The following is a 19,263-nucleotide window of genomic DNA, read 5'->3' as shown; positions in this document are numbered from 1 at the left end:
AATTAAATTAATTTGATGTGAATTTTTTTTTTTCCAAATTCATTTCAACCCTTCACCAAACACACCCAAATGTCTGGAAAGGAAATTTGTAGAGTTCTGGAATTTTGTATTATTTTGTATGTATTTGCATTGTACATATTTGTATTTGTATTCTTTCGCTTAAAGCTTTATTTGTTTGCAATATAAACGTTAAATTAAGGTATTTATGTATTTCAGTTCGTGAGTGTTTGTTTTATATATAAAAAATAATGATTATCATATCAAAAATATATTTTTTGACATTTTTATACTTTGAAAAGATATCATTATTGTACTTTTTAGATACAAATTTATATTCTTTTGATAATTAATTTTTAACAAAAATTAAGGCGTTGGAACATAAAATAGATGGAGTATTTAAAATGTTAACCATATTTACATTTATCAAACGCAGCGTAAAGGAATTATACAACTCACAACTGATTCAAATAAACGAAGGGCTCAGAAATCGAAATCCTTGACATTGCACAAGTAGCAGGAAAAGCAAGATTAGAAAACCCGCGGTAAATGGAAAGAGGCACAAACACTGCTTCGACGACGATGGATAACCCAATTGCAGACCCCAATCGAGATTCGATACCTATGCCTATACAAAACAATCCGGATTCCCATGAAAGTCGTTTTGAACCGAAACCCTTGCTCGATCAGAATGAGCTCCTTAAAGCTATCGAAATCGTTGAAAAGGATTCACTGGCCATTGCCGAGAGCTTCACGTCCCTCTTCTCCTCCCTCCGCTTGGCTCTATCTCAGGTATGTTTCCTAGTTTCGTTGATCCAGAGCTTCTCAATTGTTCAGTTTATGCATTTTTTATGTTTTTGTATTTGCAATTCTCTCTTACTACAGTTGAACCTCTTTTTAGGTCAAAATAACAATTTCGCAATTTTGTTCTTTCCATGAATGAAAAGTATTTTAACTGGGAGTTTAAGCATTAGGTTACATGTGCTCGACGACCTTATAGTTAAATCAAATAGTTTACATTTAGCTGTTGTTTCTGTAAGAAATACAATGTTCCGCAATTCGTATTTTCATGTGAAACGTAGTTTCTTATAGTTACTGAAATCAAATTGGGGAAATGAACAGAATGAAGATGGTAGAATAATCCCAATATATTGGAATGCTTGGACGTTACATGTTACCTCAGCCTGGATCTTCTCACCAAAAAGCGGACAGGGTTCTTTAGGACAATACCGAGTCACTGTCACTGAAAGCATATAATACAAGTCTGTTAAAAAGGAACCTCCAAGGCTCCAGCTAAGAAGATAGGATGCAAGTTCCTCATTACTATTGCATAAGAGGTTGCCTCTTAGCTGCTAGGTAGCTTACACTAACTAGGTGGTGCTTTTAGCATTTTGGCCAAAGTAACATTCATGAAACTGATAAGCTAACTTTTGGGAAGTTACCAGTTGTTGACCCATTTGGCAAAATTACATAGCCTGTTCAAAACAGAAAACGGAAGGATGAGAATCTGAAATGCATATAGGAAGCACTCTGTAATCTGTATTGTTTCATATTTTACTTTTATTAATTGTATACCTGATATATTATTGAACTTCTTGCAGGTCACCAACAACTCGATCGATCATATGCAATGCTTCAGCGATGTTGTTGGCCGCCTGCAAGAATCTGGTAAGCTAAATTTGTGTGTGAACTGTGAAGCATCAAAATCTGCTTATTGTTATGACAGCCAACATGGTTAAATGGAACATTATTTATGCAATTCAAAATATCGCAAAATAGAAAATGTTGAGATAATTTAGTTTTTTGTGTTAGGGTCTGTTTGGCTAGTTAAGGCGTTTTTTTATTTCATTTTTTTTATTTCTGTTATTTCTGTTATTTCTGTTATTGTACTCACTTACAGCAGGGGCACAAGGGTCTTTTCCCTTCTTATTTCTACTGCCCTATATAATATAATAAAATTGGCATCGCCAGCACTGTTCTATTACCAATCTCTTCTCTTCTTCTCTCTTTTCTCTCTTCTTCTTCTCTTATTTCTGGCCGGCCTCACTATCAAGATGGTATCAGAGCAGGAATACTGACTGAGAGAACAGATCGAACAAGCTTCTTTCCTTCTCCAACTTGTTGAATCTGGGCGGAACAGAGATCTGTATTTGGGCTGAAGAAAACAGATCTACAACTGGTACAGTCCTTCCTTTTCTCTTCTTTACCCTCCTTGGTCGTGTACTGAATGCTGTCAGACCTTTGTAAGGTTTATACCTCTTGTGTTTTGGGATCGTGTGATTCTGTTCCTGTGTTAAGGTGACTGTAGGTCAAGGATGACCTGTTATCTCAATTTTTTGGCTTGATTATAAGTGTTAAGGATATCTCTTGTTGATTAATGTTTTTAGACATTCTGGAAGATTGGTAGGTTGGGACTGTCAAAACCGTACAGGTCTGAAAACTACCGAATCTTGCCTTTTTTTTTTTGTCCTGAAATTGGTACTGTTTGTGCTCAGACTGTTTTCAAACCCAAGTGTGGGTGTGGACTGAGTACGTGTGTGGAGCATATGTTTTTTGGACTAAGGAGGGATCCTAAGTCCGGTGTTTGGGACTGATTGTCTGTTTTGACCATGTCTTCTGAGAATTCTGCCACTTTAGAGATTCCAGGGAGTCACAATGGAGTGAGTGGGGGAATGGATTGAAAGAATGGTAGGATCCATCGTATGGACGCAAAAAGGTTGCGGAATGGGTGGGCGGATTTCAAAAATTTCCTACCTTCTTCCAACTGGGAATCATATTCCCTAAATTTAGAATACAATATTCAAGGATCCTACTTGAACCATAACTGAACCGGATCTGAACCAAAAGACAAGGAGGGAATTATACATGATCCAGAGAAGCAGTATCTTCCAAAGTTGGTGTTCACGCCCAAAGTTACACCAAGATCCGCTCCTGCTGAAGATGATACAGCTGTATGTGGAGCGGAACCAGCAGAGTGCGTCCTACACATTGAATCCTTCGCAAGAATCCATTGGAAACTCTGAGCACCAAATCTTTTCAGTCTTTCCTGCAAAACTGATGTTAAGAACCGATTTCTTGATTTTTTTATTCTTCAAAAATCGAATCTTGTAAGAAAGAATGGCGGCAGCTGGAGGAGAACTCCTGAAGTGAAGATGGCTGAATTGCTTCTCTTCTCTCTGCAGTGTGTATATGAGATCCAATCTCAATTCACAGGATGTTTTTCTTGCACAAAACCCTAGGTTCAAAATCTGATTATGATCTCTTAGGGTTTCTCCTCTTTTCTTCTTGATTAAGAAACCTCCTAATTAGGAGTTATCCCAATCCAAATCAGTATTTGGATAGGGGATGATCTTAATCCTATCTGCAGATTAAGTTAGCTTACTCCTGATCTTATCAGGAGGTTACCAGATTCAAATCTGATTTGAATTTGGTCTCCTAGAGTGGATAAGGTTAAATGCCCAATCCTTTTGCTAACTATAATCCCAGATTCGCCCCATAGATGGGTGATCATATTAGCCCAGTTTGAAATGGGTTTTTGGCCCATTAAGTGTTCAATGCTTAACTAGTTACCAATCTGCTGCCCAGTTGGGCTTCTTTGTATGGCATGGGACCCAAGCATTAATCTACACACCGGCCACATGGGTTCAACCTAGCCTTTATCACAAGGCCTAGCCGAATTCACTGAAAAGCTCAGTGAACCCCTGAGCCCATCACATGGACCCTATGAAATCAACAATTGAAACCGTATATATTGCAAAAAACAAAATTCCAACAATTGAAATCAACTGCCGGCAGTTTGGTTTCCATCAGAGAGAATGCATTCTCGATCATTACCTTTGTCCGACAAAGGGGCTGATCCTGTCACTATGATCACCCACTCAGATGAATTCTCAGATTGCCCCAACATGCCCAGGTTTTGACCCCCGCTAAGGATCTCACTGATTGGCATATCAAAGACAGCCCGATCCGACACCTAGTGAAGTATCATAATCGAGTCTAGGGTCAGGTGTAACTTTCCAGTTTTGCCCATCTGTCTCCAAGGTCCAAGGCAATATTGGAAATCTGGTCCAGTTCAAGGATTCGAGTAATCCCATACTGCATGTGCCTTGGGTCTTACCCTGGTGGCCGAGACAGGCCATCCCAACACTTGGCGGCACATCAGTATCAGCCTTGGCAGGATAAATCTCCCCAGATTTATCCAATGGCTGTGAACATTTAAAAACTAACACGAGTCTCAATAAGTGTTCAGTTTTAGGGTCTTACACAGAATTATACCAAACAACATGAATCAAACATGCACTTTATTTATTTACACTAAGTATCAAAAGTATATAAAATCGGATTGAAGCTAAGGGCATACAAAACTGTCTAACATGGATATGAGTTTCCCCATGGCTGTTATTCCCTTTGATGGTCTGAACTACCTTGGAGGTGGTGGGAAGCATTCATGGGAGGTCAGAGAATGGATGGGATGCTGGTGTATCGAAGCAAGCTAACCTAGCAGCACCTTGGAAGGTTGTTCACGACACCCTTCCTCAATTCCTCAATTTTATCAGGTATGAAGTTTGTTCTGGCAACTCTATCCTTTTTTGGGAGGATATTTGGGTAGGAGACACACCCACCATTAAAGGATTTGTTCCCTTCGCTTTTTTCTTTTTCTTTGTACAAAAAAGAGGTGGTCTTAAAATTTGTCTCACCTTTGGGAACACCCTTAGATCCTACTTGGGATTTTGGGTTTCGTAGAGGACTTAGGGATGATGAAATTGATTCTCTTTCTGCTTTGCTTGGTTGTCTTAATCAAGTTTGTTTGGATCCCTCCAAGCTAGATAAGAGGGTTTGGACTCCTAGACCCAATGGAACCTTCACTTGTGCTTCTTTTTTCAAGTCCATCTCTCAACATTTTACTCACCAACCCTTTCTGTCAAAAGAAATTTGGTGTAGGTCAGTTCCCCCAAAAATTATGGCATTTTGTTGGGAAGTATTCCATGGGAAAGTAAACACTTTAAATAACCTACAAAAGAGAATACCTTTCCTCTGTATTTCTCCTAATTGGTGTATCTTCTGTAGAGTTCACGGTGAGGATTGTTACCATCTATTAATATCTCGTCCCTTTTCTGCAGACCTTTGGGCTTGGCTACTTTCGTTGTTTGGGGGTAGTTGGAGTCTACCAGCAGAAGTTCACATGCTCTTCAACCATTCTACCTTTTATCGGCCTACAAAAGTAGGGAGAATTATGTGGAGATGTGCTCGTGCTGCCTTGATTTGGATTCTTTGGGAAGAAAGAAATCTTAGAATCTTTCAAGAAAAGGAAAGGAGCAGCCAGGATTTGAAAGACTGTGTGTTAAATAGGGCAATACATTGGCTGAAGACCTTGGAAATCTTTCATCAATTCTCCTTTAATGACCTTTGGAGAAATTGGTCAGCAGTAGCGAGGTGTTCATCTCTAAAGGACAAATCAATTACAAGCTGGTCTCCTCCATCCGAAGGCTCGCTAAAGTTGAACTTTGATTGGAAGTAGCATGGGTAATCCAGGTTTATCTGGAATGGGGGTGCTTTGAGAAATGCGAAGGGAGAGATTTTGTTGCTTTACTCAAGTCTCTTGCGGTTTGGGAACTCCATCAGGGCAGAACTTTTAGCTGCTGTACAAGGGGTGCAATTTGTAAACCAGTTGGGGGTACAACACCTAATAATCGAGGGGGATTCCAAAGTGGTGGTGGGTTGGTTGAAAAATTCTGAAGAGGCTATGTGGCGATACAAGAATGAAATGAAGAAATTTAGTTGGTTGACAAGGAATATGTTGGTCACTGTACAGTGGGTGGGGAGATCAACAAATACTTTGTCAGATATGTTAGCTAAGCAAGGGGTAAATAGGGAAGAATTATTTTGGGCTCAGTTGTGATTCTTGTTTTTCTTTCCTAGTTTACTTGTAAGATTCAAGGAGGGGCTGCAACTCGCGCCTCTCGCTGGGATGATGTATGAACTCACTCTAAATTTGCTTCTGAATCAATAAATTTATTATTATTCATCAAAAAACTACCTTGAATGGTCTAGGGGAATAAAACTCTACATCACTGCTGGGGGGAAAATAGGATATATCAATGGGAGAGTGAAGGAACCGAAGTACAGAAGTGCTGAATATGATAGGTGGAACTAAGAGAATAGTATGGCGATGTCATGGCTCTTGGTTTTCATGCTGCCACAGGTAAGGAAGACTTTTATATGGGCTGAAATTGCTTGTGAGATATGGGAACAAGCAAAGTCCACCTATTCAGAGCAGCGACATTACGCCAAGATATACCAACTGCAAGCTGAATCCTCTACTTGCAAGCAGGGGGAGAGGAGTCTCTCAATGTACTATTCTGATTTGACATCGATATGGAAAGAACTTGATCACTACCATAATGTAAATTGGAAGTGTGATGAAGATGCAAAGGCATATAAGTCACTTGTATCTCAGCAGTGGGTCTTTGCCTTTCTCCTAGGGCTGAATCCTTCATATGAGTCCATCCAGGTGCAGATCTTGGGTAGTAAAGACTTGCCATCAGTTCAGGAGGTGTATGCCTTAGTGTAGTCATAAGAGAGTAGATTAAGTGTGATGAATTGTGTAGAGGGGGAGTCAGTTGCCCTAGCTGTCCGGGGAAATTCAGATACAAATGTCGGAGGTGCTTTTAAGAAAGGTGACTCTCAGAAAAGAACAGATGATAAGAGCAAATTTGGTGCACTCACTGCCAGAGGACACGACACACGAGAGATACATGTTGGGGTCTCCATGGAAAACCTAAATGGGCACAGGATTTGGGTAAGAAGTCAACACCTGATCAGGGCAAGGAACCAAGCCAGCAGAATTAGAAGAAGTATAACTTAGCTAATTTGGCGTCGACAGAGACTGGTCCATTGGTAACTCAGGAGAGGCATCCCAGTTTTGACCCTAAGGAAGAAATTATCAACTCCTTTCGTGACCATTTGGAATTGTATGGTAGGACGCTCTACCAGATGGATTATGGTCCTACTCTCTCTACTTCTTTCGCGTCTACATCAGGTAATGCTGGCACTGCCTTCCATGTGTCATCTCATACTATTGATTCTCCTTGGGTTATTGACTCTGGAGCCTCAAACCACATGATCGATAAGTTAAATTTATTTTAGACATATAACCTCCTCTTTGGGAGAGATAAGGTCAGAATAGCTGATGGTTCCTTCTCTACCATAGCTGGCCAATGTACCATACCTCTCCCACTCGGCCTTACCCTTTTTAATGTATTGCATGTTTCGAAATTACCTATTAATTTGCTGTCCATTAGTAGTATAACTCACTCCTTGAACTGTTCAGTCACTTTTTTTCCGTCTTCATGTGTGTTTCAGGATTGGTCTCGGGGAAGACGATTGGTAGAGGGAGCATGGTGGATGGTCTCTACGTGTTGGAGAATAAAGCTGGTCTTGTGGCTACAGAGTCCATGAGTTTGTCAAGTGAGAGTCAAGCCTATTTATGGCATAGTCGTCTAGGTCATCTTTCTTTTGAGTCATTAAAAGTTATGTTTCCAAAGTTGTTTGAGTCCTTGTCAATGAGTCAGTTACAGTGTTAGACATGTCAATTGAGTAAACATTGTAGAAGTTCTTTACCTTTGAGAAATAAAAGATCTGAATTTCCATTTCATATTGTTTATTCTGATGTTTGGGGCCCTGTTACTCTATCCACTGAGGCTGGATATAAGTACTTCATTACCTTGATTGATGATTATTCTAGATACACTTGGGTTTACCCTATGCGATCTCGAGATGAAGTGCCGAAAATTGTAAAAGACTTTCAACGCATGGTGTTCACTCAGTTCCAAACTGAAATCCATATCTTCCAGTCAAACAATGCGAAGGAATACTTCCATAATGATCTCATGGATTTTTTTGCTTCGAGTGGGTCACTTCAGCGAAGCTCGTGTCAGGACACCCCAACAAAATGGTGTTGCTGAACGAAAGAACCGTCACCTTCTTGAAGTAGCTCGTGGCTTATTAATTCATATGAATGTGTCAAAACGTTTTTGGATGGATGCCGTTTTGTGTGCTACATACATAATCAACCGTATGCCGTCTCGGTTGCTAGAGTATAAGGCCCCACATCAGCTTTTGTTTCCTACAGCTCCATTGTCCACCATTCCGATGTGTGTTTTTGGGTGTCGTTGCTTTGTCCATAACCTGTCCCCTACTCGAGGTAAGCTTGATCCTTGGGCTATTCCTTGTGTTTTCCTTGGTTACCCTTTATCTCAAAAGGAGTATCGCTGCTATGATCCTACCTCTTGCAAGTATAATGTCTTTATTAATGTATCATTCTTTGAGAATCAACCTTTCTTCTCGGTTTCTCCTCAGGGGGAGAGTAGGGTTGAGGAGAAACAGGCGACTCAACCTCAACTATCTCCTTTACCCGATCCTCCTCCATTCTGGGTTTTTCATCGTTGCCATAAAAGTCAGTAGAGTTCAAGAGCTGTGGGACCTGACACTAAGCAACCAACATCATCGGATTCACCAGAGGCAGATCCGTCTCATCAGCCAAGTACACTTGTTCCTATTGATATGCTTGTTCCTCTAAATGTTGATTCACCTATCATCAATGATCTTGATATTCCTATTGCTAAGAGAAAGGGTGTTAGATCTTATACCACTAATCATCCTATCTCTAATTTTATGTCCTATGATCATGTTTCACCTTCATTCCGTGCATTCATCTCTTCTGCGGACAGTGTCCTCGTTCCTAAGAATGCGGCAGAAGCTTTATCTAAACCTGAATGGACAGATGCAATGCAGGAAGAAATTGATGCATTACACAAAAATGGCACTTGGGAGTTGGTGGACCTTCTTGAAGGGAAGGAACCAGTGGGTTGCAAGTGGGTGTTCTCAGTGAAACACAAGGTTGATGGAACTGTTGAAAGGTACAAGGCTAGACTGGTGGCAAGAGGCTTTACACAGGTATATGGAGTGGACTATGTAGAGACTTCTGCTCTAGTGGCCAAGATGAACTCTATCAGGATCCTTCTTTCATTGGCAACAAATCTTGACTGGGAACCTCACCAATTGGACATAAAAAATGCTTTCTTGAATGGTGACTTGGAAGAGGAGGTGTACATGACCCAACCTCCAGGTTTCTGTGCCAAAGGCAGTGAACAAAAGGCGTGCAGGTTAAAAAAATCTTTATATGGGTTGAAACAATCACCTCGGGCTTGGTTTAGTAAGTTCCATTTAGCAGTCCAACATATGGGGTTCAACCAATGCCAGTCAGATCACACTCTATTTGTGAAAAGAGATGAAGGAAAAATTGCAACTCTTATTGTGTATGTGGATGGCATAGTGATCACGGGAGATTGGGAGGCTGAAATACGGAGACTAAAAAAATTCTTAGCCACTAAATTTGAGGTGAAAGATCTAGGCCCCTTACGTTATTTCCTTAGAATTGAAGTTGCCCGCTCTCACAAGGGCATCTTTATTTCCCAACGGAAATATGTACTAGATCTACTAGAAGATACAGACAAGTTGGGGGTAAAACCAATTGACTCACCAATTGAATCTAATCATCATCTAGGAGACAGTCAGGGAGAATTTTTGAAAGATGTGAAAAAGTTCCAGAGACTCGTAGGGAGACTCTTATATTTGTCTATGACCAGGCTTGATATTGCTTATGCAGTGGGTGTCCTTAGTCAATTCATGCACAATCCTACGACAACTCACTTTGAAGCTGCAGAGAGGATCCTTAGATACCTCAAGAAGTTTCCCAGAGCTGGTTTGTTGTTCCAGAAACATGGTCACTTAAAGGTGGAAGTATATACTAATGCTGATTGGGCAGGAGCAGTCGATGACCGAAAGTCTACCAGTGGGTATTGTGCCTTTGTAGGAGGAAACCTGGTCACATGGAGAAGTAAAAAACAAAGTGTGGTGGCTAGATCTAGTGCTGAAGCAGAATATAGAGTGATGTCTCATGGGGTTGCTGAAATCATGTGGATAAGAAATCTGTTAGGTGAACTGGGTTTTGCAGTGAGCAATCCTATGTCACTCTACTGTGACAATAAAGCTGCTAATCCAATCCTGCACGATAGGACGAAACACATTGAAGTGGACAAGCATTTTATTAGAGAGAAACTTGTAAATGGAGAAGTGTGTACTCCATATGTCAGCTCAGAAGAACTTGCAGATATCTTCACCAAAGGTCTTCATCATGTGCGGTGCAATGATCTGTGTGACAAGTTGGGCATGATTGACATCTATGCTCCAACTTGAAGGGGAGTGTTGAGATAATTTAGTTTTTTGTGTTAGGGTCTGTTTGGCTAGTTAAGGCATTTTTTTATTTCAATCTTTTTTATTTCTGTTATGTCTGTTATTGTACTCATTTACAACAGGGGCACAAGGGTCTTTTCCCTTCTTATTTTTGCCGCCCTATATAATATAATAAAGTTGGTGCCGCCAGCACTGTTCTATTGCCAATCTCTTCTCTTCTCTCCTTTCTTCTTCTTCTCTTCTCTTCTTCTCTTATTTCTGGTCGGCCTCACTATCAAGTGAAAACAATCACATTTTCTTCTTAATGTCATGCTTTCTTGGGAATCTATTGAATATGACATATTTTCTTAGCATCTTAATCTGTTATTGAACAGTAAGCTTAATAAATTGGCTTATAATGTGTAATTTTAAAATCATTTCATTCATCTTCCACTGCACATTGGCTTATACAGTCTAATTTCAAAATTATTTAATATTCTTCCACACATTTTAATGTACTATCTGGTTACCCAAGAGTTGTGTAATTTTAAAATAATTTCATTCATCTTCCACTGCACATTGGCTTATACAGTCTAATTTCAAAATTATTTAATATTCTTCCACACATTTTAATGTACTATCTGGTTACCCAAGAGTTAAATCTCTTTGATAGCGAAGTGCTACATTCTACTTGATAGAAAAATGCCATATTCTAGAGGTTTTTTTTTTTTCCAATAATGGTACAACTTTTTAAAGAAAGTTCCAATTGGTGTTTTAAATGACAAATAACAACCTTGTTGGACATTACAATTTACATTGCCCATGGAAAACAATAGAGACTGTGTACATTATGTTCACGAGACACATTCAATATGACTCCACTCCAGACAGTGTCAAGTTTTGTGAGGATGTTTGGCTAGGGGTAGGCCCGTAGGGGTGGGTGGGTAGAACACTGGCTTGTTTTTCCTAGACTACAATATTTTTGTATATGGAAACAACCTACTGTCAGGTGCTATGCTTTAAAACCGGGACCCATGACTGACCCACTTTTCTTTCCAGATGATGATTCATCAATTTGACTGTCTAGGTCAGTGGGTAACCTGCCACCTAGTAACCAGGTCAAACAGTTTGATGATTCAATCATATAAATACTGGTGAAATTTTCCAACAGGAAAGGAAAATTTGGTGCCTCTTCCCTCAGTCCTCGTGTGTGTTTCATGCCTCAAGATTCAAGAATGGTGAGAATGCAAACATTTATTCCTCTTGGCTATAAGCAACCACCATTCCTTCTTTTTTGGTGATTCTTGGTCTGCTCCTTCATATATGGAAGATGTATCTCCTTTTTTCTACTAAGAGAGAAAGATTATGTGGAGTTGTACCAAGGCAAATGTTCTTTGGTTGGTGTATGTAGAATGAAAGAAATACAAGAATCTTTTATAACAAAAAGTCAAGACATGGGCATTATGTTCATCTTATTGCTGTTAGAGTAGCCTGCTGGATTTCCATTTTAAAGGAAGCAAGGTTGTTCTCATGATGAGAAGAAACTATAGAAGGTAGTGAGAGTGAGAAGAAGAAAAGAAGAGAAACTGAATGAAGAAGAAAACAACAATTGTGGGGTGCACCTGTTGCTTTGCTATCTTTTATATTAACTACTGGAAATGAGAAGGAAAATTATAAATTTCTCCATGTCTGCTAGTTTCATAAAGAAACAATAATAAACTGTTCTACCCTCGAGTACACACTTATAGTCCTATCAACACCATGGGATTCTATCTTGAGGTCTGAGAGCCCTCCAGACAAGGGTTGATAAAATTCAACTTTGGTGGTTGCTCTTTAGGAAACTTGGGATCCTTCAAAGTTGAAAGTGTGTTAAAAGATCATGAATGAACTTTATGCTGAGTTACTTTGGACCCATAAGATGTAGGATTTAACTAGGAGAACAATTGCTTGCTCTTCTTCAAGGGATAATACTGGCTTTCTCCTCTGGATGGAGTGGAGTGATAGCTGAAGGTTACTGTCAAGTTGTAATATGCTGGGTGAAATGAAGGGTCCTGATGCTGCTTGATCCAAGGTGTTCTGAACTGAGGTTGCAGCCAGATAATCCTGCCAACTAGATGAAGCCGAGGTGGAAGGATGAAGCCGTGCAACAAGATCTGAAACAAGAATAGAGTCAGAGGCCCGAGGAGTTATTCCCTGGGTAGGCACTCCGACGCTCAAGTCAGTGAGGAGAATGGGTGATCGGGCCGAGCAGTTGAGAGAGCAATGTTGGTCCGAGCAGAGTAACAGTGCGGGTGCTAGAGAGTCAAAAGTCCCTTACCTTGAGTGGGGGTTACCTACTTATAGATGAAGATCCGTGTCCGATTCGGATGAGGCTTCCGGGGTTGTCGGGATGAGGTTGTCCACCGAGGTCTTCGGGATAAGACCTAATCCCAGGTGGAGCTGTATTCCTTATCCGTACGATGCTCTCCTATCTTAGTTGCGCTTATCTGATGATGTGGTTCTGACGTGGCCAAAGTGATAAGGTAGCCGCGGAGGTGACACATGGCACCCGGGGCTAGCTCAACCATAACCTAAACACCACTCCCCCAGTTCCGAAGTCAAGGATTGTAGTGTTCGGCCGCGGTGTGGCATGGAAGAGCTCTTCAGTTCTCGGCTGAGGAACTTGAATTAGAAGTTTGGTTGAGCGTGCTATCTTTTGCGGAGGGACTAAAGGTTGAACTGGTTTTTTGGGCGAACCGGCTGGCTCGATGCTCGTACCGTTTCCGAGACAGATTGGGGGGAGTGTCGTTTTGCCTCCCCGAGGCTACACAAGTAAGAAGGGCAGTGGTGTCGTTTCGTCTTCCCGAGCTGTCAGAGGGCGGCGTTTGATCTACGCCGTTGATCTGGATCGCTCGGGGCCCTATAAAAGGGGGTGAAGAGGATTTCCACTTTGTCATTTGCAAAGGAAGTGCGTGTAGAGCTCTGCGAGAGGTAGTATTCGGCTCGGTGTTGCTTTAGTTCCACGGTCTAGGCTTTCGTAGAATCTGGTAAGATGTCTTCCTTGTCCGCGGACTCTTCCCGTTCTTCCTCTTCCTTTTCTTCCCGTAGTGAGTCTGATCCGGGGTCTCTCATCGAGGCTATTGCGCTCAATACTCGTGAGGCCGACGGTCGGGGGGCTGGGGCCAAGGACTTTGAGGCCTTTGATCCTGAGCGGGTCGCTGAGTGGGAGGCCGAGGCTGAGCTGTCAACTGAGGAGGAGGTCACCCTTCCTCTGTGGGCTAGTAGCCAATTTGGGATGACTCCGTGCTGTCTGACGCCTGGGAACTTGGCCCAGATAAGAGCCCTGTACTGCATTCCCGAAGAGTATGAACTTAGGTGCCCGAGGGTTGGTGAGAAACCCACTTCGGCTCGGCCAGGCGAGCTCTGTGCATGAGTACAGCCTGGTGGCCGAGCTAAGATTTCCCCTATGCGAGGGGATTGTCGAGCTGTTCAGGTGGTACCGGTGTTGCCTTTCCAGCTAATGCCGAACTCTTTTAGGTTTGTAGTCAGTCTGTTTTGCTATCTCAATCCACGGTTTTGATATTACCTTGCCTATGCTTGCGTATTTCATCCAATTGAAGCATCACTAGCAGGGGTATTACTACTTCTTGGTTTGGCAACGCATCAAAGTGTTGGTGGAGGCCCCATCCTCAATGAAGCGCTGGAAGGGGAAGTTCTTCGTGCACTGTCCTGGAGGCTTGCCTCTACTGGCTGAGCTCCAGAAGCCAAGGACAAAAGTGAAGGTGCCCACCTCGACCCATCTGATCGAGGAGGAAAGGGCGTCGATAGAGATGATTGAGGAGGTCGACGTGATGGAGTACACGTCCTTTTTGAAGTTGATCAGTTCCAGGCTGATGAGCGAGACGACCAGTCTGTGTCTCATGCAGCCTTTACTGGTTTCTTCTCTTTTTCGAGCTTTTGGACTTGATTTTGCTGTTTATCTTGCACAGGTGCTGAAATGGCTAGTCGCGAGGGGATGTCCCGTCACATGAGGGCCGCAGCAGAGAGAGCATGGTCCGACCATACCCAGGGGGCTCAGCCCCAAGTTGATGACGTGCAGCCAAGGTCTGCAGAATGCACTCCTCGGTAGTAGAAGAGGTCGAGGCAGGCCAACGAGGAGGTGGTCGTGGCAGTGTTTTAAAAGCGAAAGGCACACAAAAAGCGATAGGTTCCAAATGTGCCTGAGGCGCAAGGTGAGGCGCACGCCTTTTTAAAAAAGGTGCACAAAAAAAAAACTAAAATAATAGAGAAAATAGAAAAAAATAGAAAACATAAGAAAAAAAATGTAGAAATTCTAAGAAATCAGGAAAATATCAAAAAACAAAGTTAATTACTTAATTATTATCTCAATTGGTTAGAATTAGATACTTAGATTATTAGACATTACTCATTAGAGGTAATGTAATCAGCTTATCAGCAATCTGAATTCTGAAGTTAATGAATCAGGAAAATATGCAAATATGCAATCATCAATGATCAATCTTGAATCTACAGAAATAAAAATTAGAGATAAACTCATAAACTGATAAATTATGAAATCAACCATGGTTCAATATAAAAATTAAGAAATCAGCATGATTAAATATAAAAGAATTATAGAATATGCAAATGCAATCAGCATTAAATATAAAAGAATAAAGAATATGCAATCAGCAATGATTCAATTGGTTAATCAGGAAAATATGCAATAAGTACAGAATTAAGAAATCAGCATTAAAACTAGGCTACAAAAAAAAAAAAAACAGAACAGTATAACACATTCAAATTCAATGATTCAATATAAAAATATAAAATATAAATATAAAAGAATTAAAGAATATGACATATGAGCACAAGTGCACAACCTATACAACATTAGATAACCAGCGTTAATGAAGTTAACACTTAAAAGACACTTACCTCTTGGTATCAGTATCCTCTCCATGGCTCACACCGTTACACTCACACGTAACAAAATCAATATAAAAATTAATCCTTTATTGTAATAAGCAAGTAAGGAATCAGATTTGAAAAATATTTCAAAAAACAAGCTATATATTAAGTCATAGACAGTTTTCTACCCAAAAAATGAGTCATAGACAATTTTCTATATAAAAAAAAGAGTCTAAGGTTTCAGTTCAGCCATTCTTCAAGATTCAATGTCTTAATCAGCATCCTCATCCTCTAATCATCTTCATCTTCACTTGGAAGTTGAACTTCATCTTCATTGTCATCTGACTTGTAGTCATCAAAATCCTCTTTCTTTTCTTCTTCAACATCAACTTCAACTTCTTCCTCTTCTTCATCTTCCAATTGAAGCTGTCTTGGTCTTTTTCCACTAGATTTTGTTGCTCTTACTTGGAAAATTGAAGCTCTAGACCTTGTATACATTAGTGGCTCTTCAACTCCAGAAGCACGAGTAACATCTCCCCATGCTAGTGTATCATCACCAAACACCAAATCAGCTTCTGCACCATCCTCATCACATCCTACCTCCCCCATTAACCATTCATTACTCTCATCTATATCTTTTAATGAAATGGGGTCATTGGTGCTACGTGAGTCAAAACTTTCTTTAAACATCTGGTTGAACTTAACAAATACCTAGTCATTCAATCGCTTTTGATCCAATCGATTTCTTTTCTTAGTATGGATCTATTAATTCAAAAAATTAAATGTGTAAATTTAAGATAGTTTATCCAAAAAAAATGGAAGTATTTGAGTGTAGTAGTTTGACATACATGCTCAAATATGCTCCAATTTCGCTCACACCCCGATGCAGTACATGTCAAACTTAGAACTTTCATTGCAATCTTTTGTAGATTCAGAGTAGAAGCACTAAATATGGTCCACCAATCAACTAAAAAATATAAATATTAACTGAATTAGTGATCATTAGACAAACTAAAAATATTGAGATAATCCAATATTGTATTAATTATTAAATCAATGTTATTTACCTGGTGCTTTAGTCTTCCTCTCGGAAATAGCCATATCAAAACCAACAATGCCTTATGCTTTCTTGTACTTGGATATTTCATCAATGATTACACTTCTCTTATTCTTGTCCTTCTCAAGCATTTCAATACTTTAAAAAGCCCCATCATAACCTCTTCATCTGTTTCAATTCTCTCTTGATCATCATAATAAAATTGGGGGTTTAAAAAGTAACCAATTGCATGCAATGGTTGGTGGAGTTGGCATTCCCACCTCTTATCAATAATTTAAAAAATTTCTTCATATTTTTCTTTCCTTCCACCAAATGCCTCGTCAAATCCTTTGCTCGATCCATAGCCTCATAAATATAACCCATGGAAGGCTTGTTGTCACGATCCACCAACCTTAATACACGAACAAGAGGGTCACACACTTTAAGAGTAAAGATGACATTATTCCAAAATGTGGGCATCATGACCATAGTTTTCAAAGCGCCAAGGCGAGGCTAGCCCTAGTCGCCTAGTTGCCTAGGCGGGCGCCTAGGCGTCGCTTAGGTGATGGATTTTTTATGTTAAAACATAGATCATAGGGTAGTTCTCTAGGTACCATAACCATATTTCTTTAATAATTATTCATGATTTTCATAAGAAAAGTATAAATTTCATATTAAAGTATAGAAAATCAACATATTCATGAGAAGAAAAGGAAGAAGGAAAATAAAATTCAAAAAATATAGGGGCTGAACCCTTATTTTTTGTTGAGTTGGTCTGGTTTGTTTTTATTTAGTTAGGAAGTTGTTGGGCTTTAGGCCCATTAGTTTATGTTTTTTTAAGTTGTGACTGTTCAGCTTTTAGTAGCCGCCCTACTAAGGGCATCCTTGTAATATCTCATCTTTTTAAGTTAAGTATAAATATAATGAGAGGGGGGCGGCTAGGGTTAATTTTTCACAATCCTGGTTGACTTCCTACTCTCTTCTTCTTCTTCTTCTTTCTTCTCTATTGCTGAAATCTTCATCTTCCCCCTCTTTCCTTCACAAGAAACTCGACTAAGTCTGCAATTAGTGATTTCTACTTGGTATCAGAGCATACTGAAGGTTCATTGAAGTTGTTCTCTCATGCAGCCCTAGATCGGCCGACTGCATGGTGATTTAAGAGGCTGATCGAAGCTCTCAGGTAAGCCCAGTTTTTGGATTTTTTTGGTGGATCTGTGTGCCCTGTAGCTGGTCCAGGGTTTCTCATCAAAATCAGGAAAAACTAGAGAAAGGGGAAGAGTCCTGTTTCTATTGGACTCTTCAATTTTGACCTAGGAAGTGGCGCCCTAATTTTTTAGGGTTCTTTGGAGTATTTTTAAGGGGCGATTCAAGTCCTACTTGATTTGGAGGCTTCTAGAGAGGGCGACTGCCTCTTCTCTCTCTTCTCCCGTCTTACAGAAAAGGAATCTTTTGTGGGAAGAAAGTCTAGGACACCAGAAAGGTGTTGTTGGTTCCAAAAGGTGTTTTGTTTGATTATGCTGCAAATTTCAGTTATTTTCTTTACATTTTTTGAGAAGCATGGAGGGCCACGGAGTTGAAAATAAGCCCGGGAGTGAAATGAGACCAGTGGAAGGAGGTGCTGGAGACCCTTTCGGGGCTGGGACCATTACTACAGTTAGGTTGGATGGTGCAAATTACTTAGAATGGTCACAATCTGCAAAGATGGCCATTGGTGCTCGTGGGAAATTAGGGTATATCACTGGCGAAGAGGTGAAACCCGAAACTAGCAACTCCCGGTGGGTACAGGAGAATTATATGGTGATGACTTGGTTGTGTAATTCCATGTTGCCACATATAAGTAAAAATTTTTTATGGGCAAATACAACTAAGGAAGTATGGGATGGGGTTGCAGAAACCTATTCACAGAGGGAGAATGTTGCTAGGGCTTATCAATTGAGAAATCAGATTATTGCTACAAGGCAGGGAGATAGATCTGTTGTAGCCTATTTTTCAGTCCTTAAAACCTTGTGGCAGGAGATTGACCATTTAGAGACATTTGCTTGGGAAACCACTAAGGATGCAACTACCTATCAGAAACATCTAGAGAAGCATAGGGTGTTTGAATTCCTTGCTGGCCTTAATCCTGAGTATGATATTGCACGACAGCACATTCTTTCCAGGGACAGTGTTACTCTCTCCCAAGCATATGCCTTTGTGTTAGGGGAGGAGTGCAGGAGAGATGTGATGATGAAAAACCTTATTTCTGATCAGTCTGCCATGGTAAGTGTTGTGAAACCTAAACAAAGTGGCAGTGACATCAAGAAGGAAGATAAAAGAGATCTGATCTGTGACTATTGTAAGAAGCCTAAACATACAAGAGATACTTGCTGGAAGCTTCACCCACATCTTGTGTCGATTAGATTGAAAAATAAGAAGGGAAATGCGCACAAGGCAGTTACTGGTGACATTCCGGCCCCTCCTACTACAACTGCTCTGGAGTCTGTTGCAGCTGCTGCAGTAAGGGCCGAACTTGAGAGGTATGGGCTACTTCTAAACCAGCGGGATACAACCAATTCCAGTTCAACCGCAAGCGGACAGCAAGGTACAGGTGGCACTGGTGGAGTTCACTCTACTTCCTTTGCTCACACAGGTAGTTCACACGTCACTACAAATTATGTTTCCACTTCAGGTAAGGAGGGATCTCCTTGGATTGTAGATTCTGGAGCCTCAGAGCACATGACCCAGAGCTTTACTATTTTTTCAACTTACCAGTTCTGTTTTGGTAGAGATAGGGTCTCCATAGCTGATGGATCCCATGTTCCTATTGCTGGGAAGGGATCTGTCAAGGTTAGTGATTCTATTTCTCTACCCTCTGTCCTTCATGTTCCCAGATTGAGCACTAATTTGTTATCTGCTAGTAGTTTGACTAAGAACCTGAAGTGCTCAGTAATTTTTTCTCCTGGTCGTTGTATTTTGCAGGATCTGGATTCAAAGAGGACGATTGAGAGTGGTCGTGAAGTGAATGGAATCTACCTCTTGGATGTACTTCCTTCTCATCAGAGTCATCATGTCAGTAGGGATAGTGAGTCAGGGTCTGGGAGTCAAATTATGCTTTGGCATAATCGTTT

General features: G+C 40.6%; 1 protein-coding gene across 1 annotated transcript in view; it reads left to right on the top strand.

Annotated features, from left to right (window-relative positions):
* The first annotated feature begins 389 nt into the window (after window positions 1-389).
* The window catches only part of LOC148879929 (uncharacterized), a 31,160-nt gene continuing 12,286 nt past the window's right edge, over window positions 390-19,263 (top strand). The window contains exons 1-2 of the mRNA XM_088961690.1: window positions 390-789; window positions 1,599-1,665. Of these exons, the coding sequence (XP_088817816.1) occupies window positions 547-789; window positions 1,599-1,665 (310 nt within the window). The 5' untranslated portion in view covers window positions 390-546. The remainder of the gene's footprint in view (window positions 790-1,598; window positions 1,666-19,263) is intronic.

Source organism: Nelumbo lutea, chromosome 1 (genome assembly GCF_056320005.1).
Source record: "Nelumbo lutea isolate HS-2025 chromosome 1, American lotus-T2T, whole genome shotgun sequence".
NCBI lineage: Eukaryota > Viridiplantae > Streptophyta > Magnoliopsida > Proteales > Nelumbonaceae > Nelumbo > Nelumbo lutea.
The sequence above is the reverse complement of the archived record's forward strand: the minus strand, read 5'-3'. Positions and strand labels throughout refer to the sequence as shown.